This window comes from Mchenga conophoros, linkage group LG16 (assembly GCF_057382185.1).
Source record: "Mchenga conophoros isolate Kocher_MC1m ecotype Shallow Benthic linkage group LG16, M_conophoros_male_GT1.1, whole genome shotgun sequence".
Lineage (NCBI taxonomy): Eukaryota > Metazoa > Chordata > Actinopteri > Cichliformes > Cichlidae > Mchenga > Mchenga conophoros.
The window spans coordinates 33,003,276-33,019,466 of NC_140541.1; the positions used below are offsets into that span (position 1 = coordinate 33,003,276).

Here is a 16,191-nt window from a genome sequence, read left to right on the forward strand (position 1 = left end):
TCTCAGTCCTCCATACTAAGGAGGCTGAATACAGATTTTCCTCCTCTTCGTTCATCTGTTCCCTCTGCATACACACAAACACAGATCTGACCACACCAAGACAAAAACACAATTTTATTATCAGTTATGTTCACTTGTGTCACAGTTCATTCTTTTACACACAGATGTTTACAGACGTGGTTTCTGAGAGAAACACTGCTGATCCGGGGAGCTGTGAGGCCCGGAGGCAGCCGGGATCCTCTGAGCTGTTTGTTCTTGTGTTCATCTTAAAAGACTTTATCACATGGCTGATTGCAGGACGTTGTGCAATCCTTCGGTTTTGGCTGAAAGTTGAATCAAAGTTCAGAAAACTTGAAGGAAAAAAACCTTTAAATGGCAAAATATATAGTGGTGTTTGCACATTTTCACAGGTGCTGCACATATTCTTACTTTCAGACTGAACTTGAGCTCGCTCAGCTTTACTTGTTGTCTGCTTCCTAAAGGAAAAATCTGCCCTAAAACAACATTTGGAGCTCAGCCTATCCTACAAAGCAAGTAACTTTAGGTTAAAGTTGGAGGTTTTCAGCAGTTCACTTCTACCATGAGTGCGCTGCCATGGTAACCTATGCTGCAGATATGAAATCACCACCTTCTGACCAATCAGTTCTCCTGGAAATCCGTCACCATTCCTAGAAGACCTCGGAGTGCAAACAGCAAGAGAGTCTCAAGTTTTTGTCTTTATCTGATGACCGTAAGTAAAAAATGGAAATTCTTGGAAGCAAATTTATTACTCGCCTTTCTGCCTGTTTGCTACAAACAATTCAGTCAACTTTATTGTTATGAAAGCTTTAAGATAGTATGACAGGGCGGCTAAGCCATGCACACCTTAAAGGCTTGACCTTTTTGCCAGTTTGAATTTTTTTTCTATTTATTCTTTACTTGCTCTTAGAACATTAAACAGTGCAGGCTGCAAATGAAAGAATAAGGCTGAGACTGTGGTACGTGCATCCAAACAACTTAATTTAAAGGAATAACTAAATAATCTTCTGTCTTAATAGAACAGCTCTGAGTTTTCAGAATTTTACTACCATACGGCTCTTTTCTTCTCACACACTGCTGCTGTCATGTTTCCATCGGCATTTGCTGCCAGTACACCTGTGCATGTTCGCGAGTGGTCAAATCCTGGCTCTTTCATGTGAGCATACTCATACCTAGACTGATAAACCCCAGGATGACTTATCGAGACGATAGCCACCTAGCCTGATTAGGTTAAGTGAAGCTACATAAGGAAAAGATTGCTTCGTAGAAAAAGGCCCCAGAATTTTAATCCCATTTAGTGTTTCCATGTCACTACTGATTATTTGGGGGGCCTCTTTTACCCATTTTCCACCGGAAGCAGCCCTCAGATGTTTCCTCCTCAGCCCAAATTTCTGTTAGAAACCACAGACTGTATAGAAAATGGTCTGCAAGTGCCTTAAACCTGAATTTGTTTCAGCAGTCACCAGAGGGCGCTACCTGTGGTTTCACAAAGACAGGTCCTGTGAAATCATGGGCATGCTTCAGCTTTAACTTGTTTCTGGTGAAGAGCAGCCATTAGCCTTTTATAAATTTCAAAGACTATATTGGCAAATATGCAAAGAGCTCCAGGCTGATCACACTTGTGTGGGGTTGTGCTGGTCCACCTGGTTTTTCAAGGACTGACCATTGATTATGGATCAGATTAAGATTTATGGGGTTTCCAAACTCTTGAGTCAACATTTTAAGCTGTAAAATGCACAGACTATCACCAAACTGAAGCTGATATTTCAGGATACTTTTACTGTGGTCAGTCCTTAAAAAAAGCAGATGGACCAGCAATAGCAACGGCTGATTTCAGAGTAGCTAAGTCCATCTTTTACACGGTCTAGAAACACTGGAATGAAGGGTACTCACACCAGTGACGATGTGGGCTGGTTCTCAAAGGCAGAAATGGCTTCACGTCAGTGGGAAACAGGTAACAAGTCACTGGCCCATTATTTCCACCGCAAACATTTTCCAAATCATTACAACGACAAAATGGGTCAAAATAACCGCTAAAGAGGAAGAAACCCCCTCACATGCTCGCTTCTGCAGGCCTGAATTTACATGTTCAAAAGGCTTTGCGGGAAAAACAGGAAACTTCCAGATGAAGAAGAAGTGGTGAGTCTGTTTGACGGAAAGTGACTGAAAAAGTGTACACATCTAACAGTGGAAGTGTGTGTGTGTGTGTGTATTCCCTTTAGTTTCCTCTCTAAATAACACACAAACTAAAAAAAAAACAAACAGTGCTAGAGCTCATCATGCTGATAAATGTTATACTCCTTCGCACTGATCACGCCATCTCTGTCGCCGTCGTTCTTGTAGAAGATATCGTCTATAAGCTTCTCGTAGAAAGGGTCGTCGCGCGGCTTCCCCCCTTTTTCATACTCCAGCTTCAAATATTCTTTCACCTGGAAACAGAGAAACACCTCAGAGTAAACTCTGAATTTTAATAACGCCGCCCTCACGCTGTGCCTGACAGGAAACGTATCACATATATATATATGTTATAGAAACCTCAGCAGCTGGTTCTCCTGTTTTCTTTCAGTATTACCCATCCAGACAACATGCGTGCTAGAAGCTTCTTGGTACTGCAGTTAATAATTTAAAGATAAAATAGAGATAATGAGCATAATATGCAACCTTTATTCTTTATGAGGCGACTATATGTGAAGGAGTGGAAATATGCACTATGATAAACATGCAAGGTACATAATCTCAGGTAGGGCTGGTGAAAACAGGTTGATGTGTTACTGCACTGGCAGGATTATTAGTCAGATTATCAAGTTTGGGATAATTTAAATTTAAACCACGAGATCAGCCTCTGCAGAAGTAAAGACGCGGGTTTATTTTAAGAAAACCATCACTTTCTGTTCCAGAATCACATGACAGGAACAAGATTGTGTTTGTGAGTTTGCATGAAACTGGAGACTGCAGGAGATTAGCCGATTCTAACGTAACGGGACATTTCGCCACAGAATCACATATTTTTACGCTGGACAAAGGGTTTTTTGGCTGTTTTTTTTTTTTTTTGGTTGAACCCCAGTTTTTTGCCTTTAATGCCACACGTTTACCCACATACACCAGAGTGGTAGAGTCGTGTGCGAAAAGAGACCAACTAAGCACATTTCATGTAGAGCTGGATCCTGTTTTATTACATAACAATCATGTAGTTTGTTCTCTCAGTTTCATGACTGGTATTACAGAGAAACAAATTTGTAGGAAGGTATTTTCTATGCATGTTTAAGCTGCACGCACACAGATGGGCCAGGTGCTAATTTGTATCTCCTAATAACCCTGATTTTCAGCATAAAACAAGCCCATTCTGCTCGACTGCTTATCTGATTCTTAAGATATGATGACCCTGTTTCCAGGCTCTTGCCTTATTAATGTGCTGCAGTTTTTTGTCTTTTCACTTTTCTATTCAGTCATTTAGGACTGAAGGTGCATTCAGACCTGGAACTGAAGACTAATGTCCGGCTGAATAAGTGGAATTGGGATCATCTGTCATCGGATTACAGAGGACTTATTTTATGATAGAAAGCATGAGCTGAACCAACTGTGTCCTTGCTTTTATTGTAATTACCAGGTTATAAAATAAAGTTACCTCTGCCTTTGAGAGACTCTTGTCTTTATCGAGGTCCATCCTTCCAAAAGCCTCCATGGTGCGTGGTCCCTTGGACACAGAGAGGACCTCCACCTCAAAGACCACGGTGGCATTAGGAGGCACCGGACCTGTTTAAAACATCAACATTTTAAATGACCGATGATTCATTATCATTGAAGAAGTTTATCAGATTGGTGGCTCAGCTGCTGATTTCAGATTTTTGTGCTGAGTTGAATAAAACAGCAGATACCGACAGAGAAACATTAATCACTGAGTAACATGGTAGTGACTTTAATCAGTGCAAAATATAAAGGCATGGAAGTACGCAGTAGGTTTGGTGCATTGTTTGTACTATCAAGGAGAATAGGTGTGTGTTTAAAAATGTGATTTGAGAGCAAAACTATAGACGCTGCTCTGAAGCTTAAAGAAAAATATGTGTGTTGAAAATGTGAATCTAAAGGTTTACACAAGCCCCAAGAGACCAGAAGATTTTTTTAAACTGATCTTATGTAAAAATTCATGTACGGCTGCTTACGTCTGTTTTTACCCCATTAAATTACACAATGCAGAAAAAGTCTAAAGTGTCAAAACTGCAGTTCCCCTAATGTCCACTTGAAGCTCCAGCAGTGACTCAGTCTCCATACACTTCTATGTTAAAATGTCCAGACTTTACAGCAGAAACAAACACGTTTACATCCTGATACAAAATCTGCTTTGGTCTCCATAGCTAATTCCCCCTATGTCACAGCTCTGCAACACACAACTGCATCTTCAGCATGAGTAACTATGGACATTACAATCTGTTACAAAAGACACGATGTTAATGAAAGATGTGAGCATGATGGGACCAAGTATACTTGTGGAACTCCAGGATGGTAACTTCAGGCACAGGAAGCCCTGCTACTACCATTTACAGCAATATTAACCCAAACCTTATAACCTCTGGCTCCACCCACTAAATTACATTAAGGCTAAGTTTGTATTATGTGAGCCGTCGCCTCTAATAGTAATTATCTGACAAATAATATGGCTTGTGTTGTAGTACAATCTTCCTCTTCAGTGTTTACAAAGTGAAATTATGTTTGTTTGTTTTTCATCAGTCTGTTTAGTAGCTGTTTGGGAAAAATCATAAGTCCATGTCCATGTTTTTGACCCAAACGTTTTATGGTTACATATTATTCTGCAGTATCTTTAGATTTTCTCACCTTATGCTTTAGATTACAAACCATTTCTCTTTTATTGCCTAATAAAGACACAAAGGTACCTTGGAAAATGACTGCCATTGGTTAAAATCAAACAAGATAAAATATGCTTTATACGAGCAAGAGAGTAAAAGAATATTAGATTGACATGCAGTTAATGTACAGAGAATAACAGAGGGTACAGAGAGAAGAATCGGTGAAGCTCTGTTTCAGTGTCTGTGGGTCATTATAAAGCCAACTAGTGCAGGGGGCAACTAAAACATGCACTCTAAGCAGAAGAAACATTTCTTTCACACCCAAAGGGTGAAATGCAACATCCCAGACTGAACACACCACTATCAGAGGACTGTAGTTAGTATTAATCAAAGAATCAACTATTACTCCTCCAAAAGTTCTCCAACACATACAAAGAAGAAACGAAGAGGAGACCTTTAAAGATCTTTGCATGCTTACAGGACATGCCATGTGGAGAAGAGTAGCAAACACTGCGAGGGATGTGATCTCCCTTCAGTGAAAGGGCTGTAAAAGAAGATAAGACAGCATGAAGGCAGACCTGCAACAATCAACTAATATCACACAAAACAGAGTTGAGAAAACACAGCATATGTATGTATGTAATGAATAATAAAAAAGACAGATGCTGCTGTAGCTCATTTTTGAAGCAAACACTAAGATTTTCTACTGATTTACTTAAACTTAATTTCTTCAACGCTTTCAAATCACTGAAACAAAGTCAACTTGCAGAAACTCAAAGCTCATGGAAAACATTTTTATTTACATCTCAGGACTTTTTAGTTATTTGTTTAAAGAGGTGTCCACATTTTTACACAAGTTGTACTTCTCAACCTCTGAAACAGTCATATAAAGGCCTCTATGGGTCTTCACAGTCACTGCTTAATGGATTATTGGACCCAACAGAAGCACACAGACAGAAAATAAAACAGGACCGAGAACTGAGCCCTGGGGAACACCACAACAGGAAATGATAGAAGCAACTTAAAACTCAGACTGCTGATAACCTTTTAAGGCCTTACCTTGAGTATAACTGAGTTTTCATGATAAAAACCTTAAAATCACATCCCCAACCTTGTGGGGAAATACATAATCAGCACACCTACCACCACCTAGATGTTTTTACCTTTGCCCTTTTCTCCAAATGCCAGGGTTGATGGGATGGTTAGTTTTCGCTTCTCTCCAGGACACATGCCCATCATCCCATCATCCAGTCCCTTAATGACTTGTCCCACACCCAAAACGAACCACTGAGGCTGTCCATCTTTGTCTGTACGACTGAAACAGAAATAAAAGCAGAGACAAAGAACATCAACAATCTTTGAATAAGTTTGACTAAACGTGCACTTTAATTTTGGTTGCTTTAAACTTAAAATGAGGAATGTTTCCAATCCCTTTACACTTTAACATACTTAAAGCTTAAATAGAGCTTCAGCATTTTAAACACACATTAAAGAGGACTTTAGGATTAAGTATGCATTCATTACTCACTCCAAATTAACATCGGACTAACACATAACTCTGTTTTCAAAGCACTGACCTGCAGTAAAACTGGGAACCATCTTTGGCGAGGAACCCATCGTAGTGAGCATTGATCAGATCTCCTCTCTTGCTCCTTTGGCTGCACTCCTCTGGTTTAAATAAAACTTCAGTCTCCACTTCTCCGTCCAGCTCCTCTTCAGCGGCCGAAACTGGCCGCAGACTCAGCCCTGCGGACACAAACAGGCACACTGTGCAGCTCAGTAACCTCCACATCATGCCGCTTTGCATTCGTGGCAACTTCTGAAGGTGACGTTTGAACACTGAGGAGGACGTATGAGACGTTGGCCGGAATACCCTGAGTTCTGACTGCCAGGGGATCAACCTGGGTTGGAGAAACTGCGCATGCTTTTCCTGACAGACTATACCGAGGGCAGAAATGCTGCTCTCAAAAGGTACTGGGGCTGCAGAATTATTACGTAAATAAAAACAAACAAATAAATAATGTGATGTTAATTCTGCATCCGAAATCTTACATTAAAGCTGTATGTTGCTGTATAAAACTACAGAATACGTGCTCATTGCAAAAGTGAGTGTTAGACACTTGATTCCCTGAATTTGCACATTTTGCTTAGTTTGCGACTTTTTCCCGAATCCACTGAAATTTTGCCTGAAGAAAAGCAATGGCTCCTCAATATGTATGATAATAATAATTATTTTATATAATAATTAAAATACTCAAAATCACAATCATTAATTAAAATCTAATTATATAAGTATAATTTTAGTCATAATTGCTAATATGTAATAATCATTATTATTTTGTTATTGTTATTAATATTATTATATTATTATTGCGTACAGCACAATAATAATAAACTGAAATGCACACATCATCATTATTATTATTTTTATTATTATTATTAGTAGTAGTAGTAGTATATGCTTTTTTTTACACTGTGCCACAGTGTATCATCTTCTCTTTCAAATCAGCCCTCTGCATCTCCTCCTTCACAACATCCATGAATCTTCTCTTTGAGCTTCCTCTTTTCCTGCCTGGAGTCTCCACATTCTTCCTCCATGCTTCAAACTGCTCAGCCTGATCTGTACCTCTGATGTACTCATTTCTAATCCTGTCCAACCCGCTCAGTCACAGTGAAAACTTTAACATCACTGTCCTCATACTTGTCGTGCTCCACGCTCACATACTTCTTTGCCTCACGTCTGTAGAGGTCTTTTTTCTGCATGAAGTCATACTGCTGCTTGCAGATACTCAACCTTCTTATTAACATAGCTTGAATAACTATTTCCCATAACTTCATGGGAAATACTTGATCCTCTTCTAAGCTGCCCTCATGTCATCAACTTTATCCATCTGTAAGTCAACTTCCCTCTCTCCTGGACACCTTCTAACCTCCACAGATATGTCATCTGGACCAGCTACCTTTCCACTCTTCATCCTCTGCTAAGCTGCCCTCACATCCTCCTCACTAATCTTCTGCACTTCCTGATTCACAAACTGTCTTCCTCTCTCATTTTCTTCATTCACCATCTCCTCAAAGTACTCCTTCCATCATCTCAGCACACTCTCGTCACTCATTAGTAGATTTCTGTTAGGATTAATTACCCTAACCTGCTGCACGTCCTCTCCAGCTTCATATGCCCTGCCAATCACTACAAATCCTTTTCTCGCTCCTTAGCGTCCAGCCTGACATACAACTCATTATACGCCTTTTCCTTCGAATTCTCTCTTGTACTTTTTCATTCAACCACCAAGTCTCCTTTAATGATAATAACAACTACAAAACCACCATCACCAACAATAATAATAATAATGATAATGATACGGAATAATAAGGAATGAATGAATCTAATAACATTCTAATAAACCCGGTAAAAGCAGCGTAATTAAGCCACCTTTTCTCTGTAAACATGTTGTAAAAACATAGTCATATATTGATAGGTCATATATCCGATGGTGCAGTTTTAAAAAAAAAACACAGAAGAAGAATTGATAGGGTACGTCATAATTACTTAACTGTATTTCCACCAATAAAAAGCTATGGGGCGTGGCTGTTCCGCTCTATATACTTGTGGAAGCCGGTGTCTGTGAGTCATCGCCGCTCGGACAGACGACTTGCTTCGAATCGCTATTCAGAAGCCTCGCAGATTCTCTCGGATTTATTAGGAATCACGAATTTCTCTCTCATTGCCCGACAGGATTGAGATGTTACATTTTAGGTCCTCGACAGTGCTGAAGGAGTTGTTTGAAGCCACCCTCAAGCGTCCCTTTCCCGTCTACCGAGAGAAGACCTGGTTGCCGACAGGCTCCCGCTGCTTCTGCTGCCTCGGCGCCACCTCCGTTGATGCCAGAGCCACATCTGCTCCTCTGAAGCTCCTCAATGCCGCCGCGCACCGCCCGGCTCTCCGCACCGCGCCCCGCGCCGCCTCTCTCCGCTCCTACTGCGTGAAAACCGAAGCCGAGGAGGTAGAGGAGCAGCTGAAGAAGGATGGAGCCGGCGGCGAAGCGAACAGCGACAAGTAGGTTTCAGTAAAATACTTCTAGAAGATCTCCGGGTTGCCCGCTGCCATGCCATGACGTCGCATCTGGCGTCTGTGCGTGACGCGATCGGATGCTGCGACCGCTAACCGACGCGAACACTTTTTAATAACCGCATTAAATGTCCCTTTATTTAAAATGTAAATGTTTACTTATTTTTTAAATGTGATTTTTACAGGTTTAACCCTTCATTTAAGACATTTTAAATAAACCGTAATAAATAAAAAAATAAGCTAGCTTGTAGCCTGTGTGGGACATCAGTGGCTCTCGGGCCATGTGCGACGTGTTCGCTCCACCGGCTTCGTTAAAGGTGGCGATAAAAAATGTTCACGTCTTCAAATACTCCGCATCAGGGCACTTCCGCTCTACCGGGATTTTGAGTTGACCACGCCAATCTGTAAGTGTTGTCCTGTTAGCTGCCTGCCCCAGAGGAGATAATACTCAGCGGGGGCCAACAGTTGTGAAAGTGAAACAGCAGCAGGCCGTGAAGCAGAGGGTAAAAAGGTCCACACCGAGGCTTCAGGAGACCGGGTTCAGCTTCTCACTGAGCTACGATCATCCACATGCACGTGTTTTTATTTTAGTTTCGCTCGCTGCGACAAGGAGTGCTGCTGTTCTGGGGAGGAAGCAGAGCAGGTTCTAGTGGTTTCTACTGTGACCTTCACTAAGGAGGTCACATTTGGAGCGTTGCTGCTGCTGCTGCTCCACAGGTTATTTATGATGAACTTAACAGACTCGATCAACTCCCTGTAGAAAACAAAACAACAACAACAACAACAAAACATGTATTTTAACATAAAACCATTACAGCATTGAATGAAGGACACATTATGCTGTTTATATTTATCCACATCCACTTAATGACGCATTACAATAGTCCTGCCATTTTTTTTCAGTTGATGGGCCTAGTTTTAGCAGACTATATCAAGTAGAAATAAAACCGTATCATTTAAAAATTAGATCTGCATTATGATTTTAGGATGGCTGTGACTCTAATAGGGCACAAAGCCTTCACTTCTGAGTATTGTAGGAAAGAAGAAAAGGTAATTTTAGTCATTTAAAAATGGGAAATACTGTAAAGTTTAAACATATTTCACCTCAAATAAAGTACAAAAGAAATATTTTGTTTAAAAATTGGAATTACTAATGACGTCTCTGCAGTTTTCACTAGTTTGGACTTCCTTGTGTTGCCATATGTTTGACCTTACACAATACCAATGCCACAATTTACAAACTGATGAGAAATGCAGGAATTTTTGGTGTCTTTGGTAAAAATTCACAAGTTTTCCTACTAAGTAGCAGCCCTGCAGCTGTCATCAGATAAAAAAATGAAATCCTAATGATTGAGTCTTTTTTGGGGGGTTAAATCCACATCTGTGGCAGCCTCCAGCTGCCTGCCTGCAGCCACGTCGTTCCTTTTGCAGCGAGCTGGAAAAAATTCACGAGATATTTCCTGACCTCGAAATGAAGACTCACATGGACAGGGTGGCGTCACCACAGAGATGTACGATATTGGTTTTTGCTTTGCTAATGCACATGTTGCACTCCCAAGACACTCTTCACATAATCCCTCAGGGTCAGCAGGTTTCCTGTCTGAAATAATGAAGCTTAATGAAAGCAACACAACATGCAGTTATTGCTCTAGCTTGTAGTCTTTGTTTCTCAGTGCTTTAGATAAGAGTAGGTACAGCTACTGCAGGAAACCCATCAGGGAACCCGTATCTAACACAGGCTGATGTGTTTCCTGGAGTAGCTGGTCAAACCAAGCTGTCATCACATGAAGAGTGGCTGAGATGTGGATATTTTTAGATTTGATGTCAGTATGTGATGGAGACTATCTCAGTATTTTCTATGAAATCAAGTGTGATATGTTTATTAAAACAGTGTGATTAATAAATAAAGCAAAAAAATATAATTATTTGGTAGTGATAAGGTTTTACAGTATATCACAGCATTACTGCATGACTGAGACATTGCAGATGAAATCATCATTATATACAGTCATTAAATATTTGGCACGGGTGCGTTCACACCGAAGGTGAAGCAGGATTTCTCCTTCTGTTATTTGCATGAGTACAGCAGGGTTGCATACCCACGAATATTCAGCCAGTGAGGTAAGGAGGAAAAGCTAAGTCAGGCTGCAGTTGCACATCTTAAAAAGTCCTGTAATCGCACACTTTTCTCTGAAACCTCTTTTATTCCTGTCAATAGAAAACTGAAATTGAACCAGTCTGCTCCACCAGTCCTCCGGCTGCATCCGTAAGCCCCGCCCTCAGTGAAATGAAGCCACGAAATGAAGCAAAACAAGTCAAACTGTCTTAAAGTAGATGGCCAGCAGCTGCCTGATCTGAGCCTGTAGCTGCAGAAGCTTCACGTGATGGCAGCATCCATGTAAAACAATGGGTTAAATATTAATTGCATTTACCGGAGGTCTGGTTAGGTGTTACTCTGATTTTTGATGTTGGCAGATATATGAGCACTATGGTGTGTCTACTCTTGTGTGACTGGGTGTCCAGAGGGCAGCCGTCATTGCTAAAGCACTCCTGATGAAGCAGAGCACAGAAAGAAGACTACTCTTCAGCTCTTGTTTCCAGGAAGCTCTTGCATGCACTGGTGAGCAGTCATCCAATTGCAGATGGACTGAGCCATCTGTCCGTGAGGATTTTTACAGGGACAAATGCAGACAAACAAGGTGTTCAAGGCAGTATTCAGCCCTTACCCATCTACTGGTTAAACACCGTCTGGTGGATTTGCTCATTTAGTTCAGCTCATGTTTGCTGCTGACAACTGTAAGACTCGGGCACTTAAACCACTGGACTCTGTGAAATGGGGCTTGTTCATTCAGTCATCTGTGGACCAGTCCAAGGGTTTCAATAGGGCTTGACACTGCTGTCAGTTTTTCTGCTTAAGTTAGCTTTGAGTAAAGTAAAGATTCAGGCTTTATCTACTTCCTGCTGCTTTAAACTACAAGGTGAACCTGGAGTACTTGGAAAAGTGTATGAACAGAGACTTCAGGTGGCTGCTATCCAAACAAACCTGAGACTCCTGCATGTGCAGCCAGCACTGCAGTTCCTCTGATGTCCACTTGAGGCTCCAGCAGTAAATCAGTCCCCACAGACTCCCAATGTTGAAGTGTTTACAGCAGAAGTCCTGATGCTCTCTGTGGAGGTTACTATGTAGTACTATTTGACAGGTTTCTCTGTGGGAAGGATTTAGCTTTACTGCAGTTGTACACAAATACAAATACACACCACCAAATGACAATGGAAATCTGCACGAAACAAAGAGTTAAATATGGTACAATAGGGCTGCTCAATTAATCGAATTTTAATCACGATTACGATCTGGGCTTTCAACGATCATTAAAAATGACTGAGCCGATTATTAGCCCCTCCCTAATTTATCCGCGACACCTTAAAGGCCGGTCCGTGAAAATATTGTCGGGCATAAACCGGTCCGTGGCGCAAAAAAGGTTGGAGACCGCTGATTAAGAGGACCCGAGGGAAGCTCGGAAAGCTAAGCAGAAGTTATTTGGAGAGTGACTGCCGTTGGTTGAAAAGAGAGTTTAAAAAAAAAACTTCAGTGGTGTTGCACACTATTTTATATTATTTTTTAAAGTCATTGTTAACCCTTTAAAGCCGGTCAGAGCAGCACGCTCCGTTTTGCGTAACTATTTTTAAATCCCTGTAGAACCTGAACCGCTAAGCTAGCGCAATAATTTGTTTTGCATATGAAACCGGAGGAGTTGTACTTACATCTGATGCCATCAGCTTGTCCTCGGTCACAGTTTCGTTCCACATATAGCTTTGCAAAAATTGCATAAAAAGCGCTTGCAGGAACAAAAACATAATATTCCAGAAACAGGCTTCACCGTTCCTATCAGCTGTTCGTAACACTTCCCACAGTGAAATGATGCACATGCTGTTTTCTTTGCAAATTTGCATCATAGGATTGTTTTTTGTTTTTCCTGCAGTATATAAAAATTGCTGTATCTCCAAAATAAAACTATGAAGACACTCAAAATAAATTTCCTGTTGTTGTAAACTATTTTTTGCAACTTTATTGTATTTAAAGTTTTGAGGGATAAGCCTCTTAAATTTCTCCAAGTAGAAATATATGTAAACAAAACAAAAGCGATTTTCAATTTTTTTTGTAGTTTATTGCACTTTTTTGCAATTTATGTAATTACTATGGACTTAATGCATACATATTATTAAAATATGGGCTATAACAGTTGTATTGATGTTTAGCAACTTGAAATGCTCCCACAAATGGCACTACAGCATGTAAAAAAAAAAAAAAAAAAAGCTCTGGTGGACTTGGTTCTATAGTAGGTCTTAAAGGGTTAAATAAATATCGTCAAATAATCGTGATCTCAATTTCAGTGAAAATAATCGTGATTATCATTTTTGCCATAATCGAGCAGCCCTATGGTACAACCAGAATTTTAAACTCATGATCTAAGATGACTTAAAACATCCAGAAGCAGGTTTAGGTAGAAGTAACTGCTTCCTCCTTTATTGATTAGCATTATCAGTGATATCAGCTCTTAAAGATAAAGCTGAGAGGCTTGTGTCAGTTATGTGAGCTTGATTGAAAGCATCCTTATGTTCAATAATTCAGTCTGGTATGGTAACCTGACTGGGGGAATTAAGAACAAACTGAACAGGATTGTTAGAGCTGCTGGAAAAATTACTGGTTGACAACAAATTTCATTGGTTAAGCTGCATCATCAGGCTGTTTTAAGGAAAGCCCAGCCTATTTTTGATGACCATGAACACCCTCTTCATTCTGAATTTGAATTAATCGCCTCAGGATAATGGTTCAGGACACTTTTAGCTAGTAAAAAGGTGTATAAGGGATCATTTATGCCAATAGCGATAATTAGATGCTGTGATGTATATTGAACACTAATGTTGAAACTCGAGAAACCAATGAGCGGCGTAACAGTGGCTAGATCCATGTCGATGTCCAGTCTGTGGTCACATCCTGTTTAAACCTCTTCTGTGATGGATGCTCTGGTAGATGACTTGAGAATCCCAAGTGGAGATTTATTAGTTTTGATAAATGAATGAATTCAAAAGTTAAATGGGCCTCATCATGACTAATGAACCCACACTGATGTGTGGAGTTTAATTACATGAAGCCGCCCTCGTGTTTTCTGCCGGCTCTGCACAAAATGCCGCCATGTGGCTGCTGCAAGTTTCAGAGCAGAAAGATCTCAGTGCAAACCCCTCCTCCACAGAGTCTGAATGACTGCTCAGCAGCGTGAAATACATCAGAGGGCAGGTTGTGCTTAAGAGTGTCTCAGATTAGCACATGTGAGAGTGGAGACTTTATCTTAGATGCATATCGCATGCAAGTTTCCTTTCGACTGTGTGCTGTTCTTATTGTTGCTGTGCGTGCAGAGGCAGATGTCGGGTCAATAAATCTCTTGAATCATGCATGCCCGACTGACGGCATTTCAGTCGATCTGGGTGTGTTTGCACACGTTTGGCTGTCGTTACCTCGGCTGAATGTGGAGTGTTTACTCTGTGGAGAACAGGAAGAGATGAGAGGAAGGCAGGGAGGAGCGCAGGGTGAATCCTGGGATTTTAAATGGTGATGTGGCTGTTGGCAGAGCTAAATCTAGTCTGTGCAGTGCAAAGTTTTGGTGGCTCATTTATTTATTTCCAGGTTAAATTTGTTGGTGTCTTGAAAAAAATCCAGATGTTTGAATGCTTCTCTGTGCCGAGCTAACTTTTCTCCTCTGCTGCGGTGTCATCCCGGCGTGTGAACGAGCCACAGTGTTGGTTTTATTAATCCAAGAGCCTCCGAGGGCTGGACGGGACCAAAGACGGGAGAATTCCTGGAATTTAGGTCTGATCCAGACACAACCACCAAACCTGTGTGCAGCGGTCACGTAGTTTGGGGGTTTATGTAATTATAGATGCTTCTATTGCAACATTATTTAAGTGGAGACAGTGTACACTGTTTAATGCATTAGCTCAATTCAGTGAATAAGGAAAAAGTATAAATGTGCATGGACTTAACCGTTGCACCAGAATATGGCAGCACATACACACAAGGACAAACTCACCAGACAGTTTATTAGATGCACCTTGTTAAAACTGAATTTGCCCACTTTTGCCCTCAGATATAATTTCACAATATCACAGCACAAATTCAACAAGTTGCTGGAAACATTGCTCAGGAATTTTGCTGAGCAATGTTGCTGCAGATTCATGATGTCAGCCTGCCATTCCATCACGTCCCAAATATGCTCTATTGGATTGAGCTGTACCAAATATTCCTCTAAAGCTCGTCTTCTCTTCCTTCCAAAACCATTTAAGATAAGATAAGAAGAACTTAATTTATCCCGAGGGAAATTCTTTTGTCATACACATGCACAATGCAGCAAGAGAGACAGGAAGAGAGTAATAAGATATACAATATGTACAATAGAATACAAGTATACAGTAATATGCATTAGGATAGTGCAAAATATAATATCGAATAACTGTAGCAAGTAACAGTATAACTATATCCTGAAAAATAAATAGCTTAGCTATCAGTGCAGGTGATTGTAAAAGTGACATAGTTTTGTGCAAATGGATACAAGAGTAGCAGCATATGATGGGGAGATGAAACAAACATTCAATGAAAAAACTGTTGGGTGATATTGCACGGTCTGAATGGGAACAGAATAGCTTGTTATTAATCTTCAGGAAAATCACCTACAGAGTGAGGAAGAGTTGTATAATTTTATTGCCTCCGGTACAAAGGATTTTCTGTGGCCGTCAGTTCTGCATTTCAGGGCAATGAGTCTTTTGCTGCGTGTGCTCCGATGATCCATCATGGAGGCGTGCATGGGGTGGGAGGGGTTGTCCATGATACAAAGAAGCCTTTTTAGCATTCTCCTCTCGGACACCTCCTCTAGGTTCTCCAGTCTGACACCCAGGACAGAACCAGCCTTTTTAATCAGTTTGTTCAGCCTGTTGGCATCGGCTGTCTTCACCCCACTGCCCCAGCACAGCTGCAAAGAACACAACACTCTCTACCACAGAGTGATAGAACATTGTCAGCATTTTCCTACAAACATTAAAGGACCCGCCAAAATAGGAAAGTAATTTTCAACTGTAGAGAGCATGTTAGACAGGCTGCCATCCGAGACGGCGCCGGAAGTATCAATTTAAACTTTGTCTCCGATACAAACAGTCATATTGTTTATAGTACATCTGTCATCTCATCTCCTCATGAATCATCATCATTGCTGTTTCATTTACATCTATAAAAGGATAGACTCAGTAATGTGG

At 40.8% G+C, this 16,191-nt stretch overlaps 2 protein-coding genes across 7 annotated transcripts in view; one reads left to right on the forward strand and one right to left on the reverse strand.

Annotated features, from left to right (window-relative positions):
* Positions 1-95: 95 nt before the first annotated feature.
* fkbp7 (FKBP prolyl isomerase 7) lies at positions 96-8,509 on the reverse strand. 4 transcript variants are annotated; one of them, XM_085250268.1, is made up of 6 exons: positions 8,376-8,509; positions 6,398-6,566; positions 5,984-6,135; positions 5,299-5,364; positions 3,644-3,771; positions 96-2,447 (listed from the first exon to the last, which is right to left on the reverse strand). In XM_085250268.1, exons 1-6 carry the CDS (start codon positions 8,452-8,454, stop codon positions 2,286-2,288), a joined length of 756 nt encoding a protein of 251 aa, XP_085106394.1. In that variant the 5' UTR covers positions 8,455-8,509; the 3' UTR covers positions 96-2,285. The 4 variants fall into 4 exon arrangements, with proteins under 4 accessions (XP_085106394.1, XP_085106393.1, XP_085106395.1 ...); XM_085250267.1 differs by having other exon boundaries at positions 5,275-5,364; XM_085250269.1 differs by lacking the exon at positions 5,299-5,364.
* A 54-nt stretch (positions 8,510-8,563) lies between these two features.
* LOC146557161 (glutaminase kidney isoform, mitochondrial-like) overlaps positions 8,564-16,191 on the forward strand; it is a 39,724-nt gene continuing 32,096 nt past the window's right edge. For all 3 annotated transcript variants that reach the window (XM_085250259.1, XM_085250260.1, XM_085250261.1), the window contains exon 1: positions 8,564-8,877. In XM_085250259.1, coding sequence (XP_085106385.1) covers positions 8,564-8,877 — 314 coding nt within the window. The remainder of the gene's footprint in view (positions 8,878-16,191) is intronic.

Coding starts and splice junctions, on each gene's coding strand:
- fkbp7 (XM_085250267.1), bottom strand. CDS start 8,454: ATGACTCACAGACACCGGCTTCCACAAGTATATAGAGCGGAACAGCCA. Junction 6,136..6,397: donor GGTTCCCAGTTTTACTGCAG/GTCAGTGCTTTG, acceptor TTTCTGTTTCAG/TCGTACAGACAAAGATGGAC. Junction 3,772..5,274: donor GCATGCAAAGATCTTTAAAG/GTCTCCTCTTCG, acceptor TGTTTTAAACAG/GTCCGGTGCCTCCTAATGCC.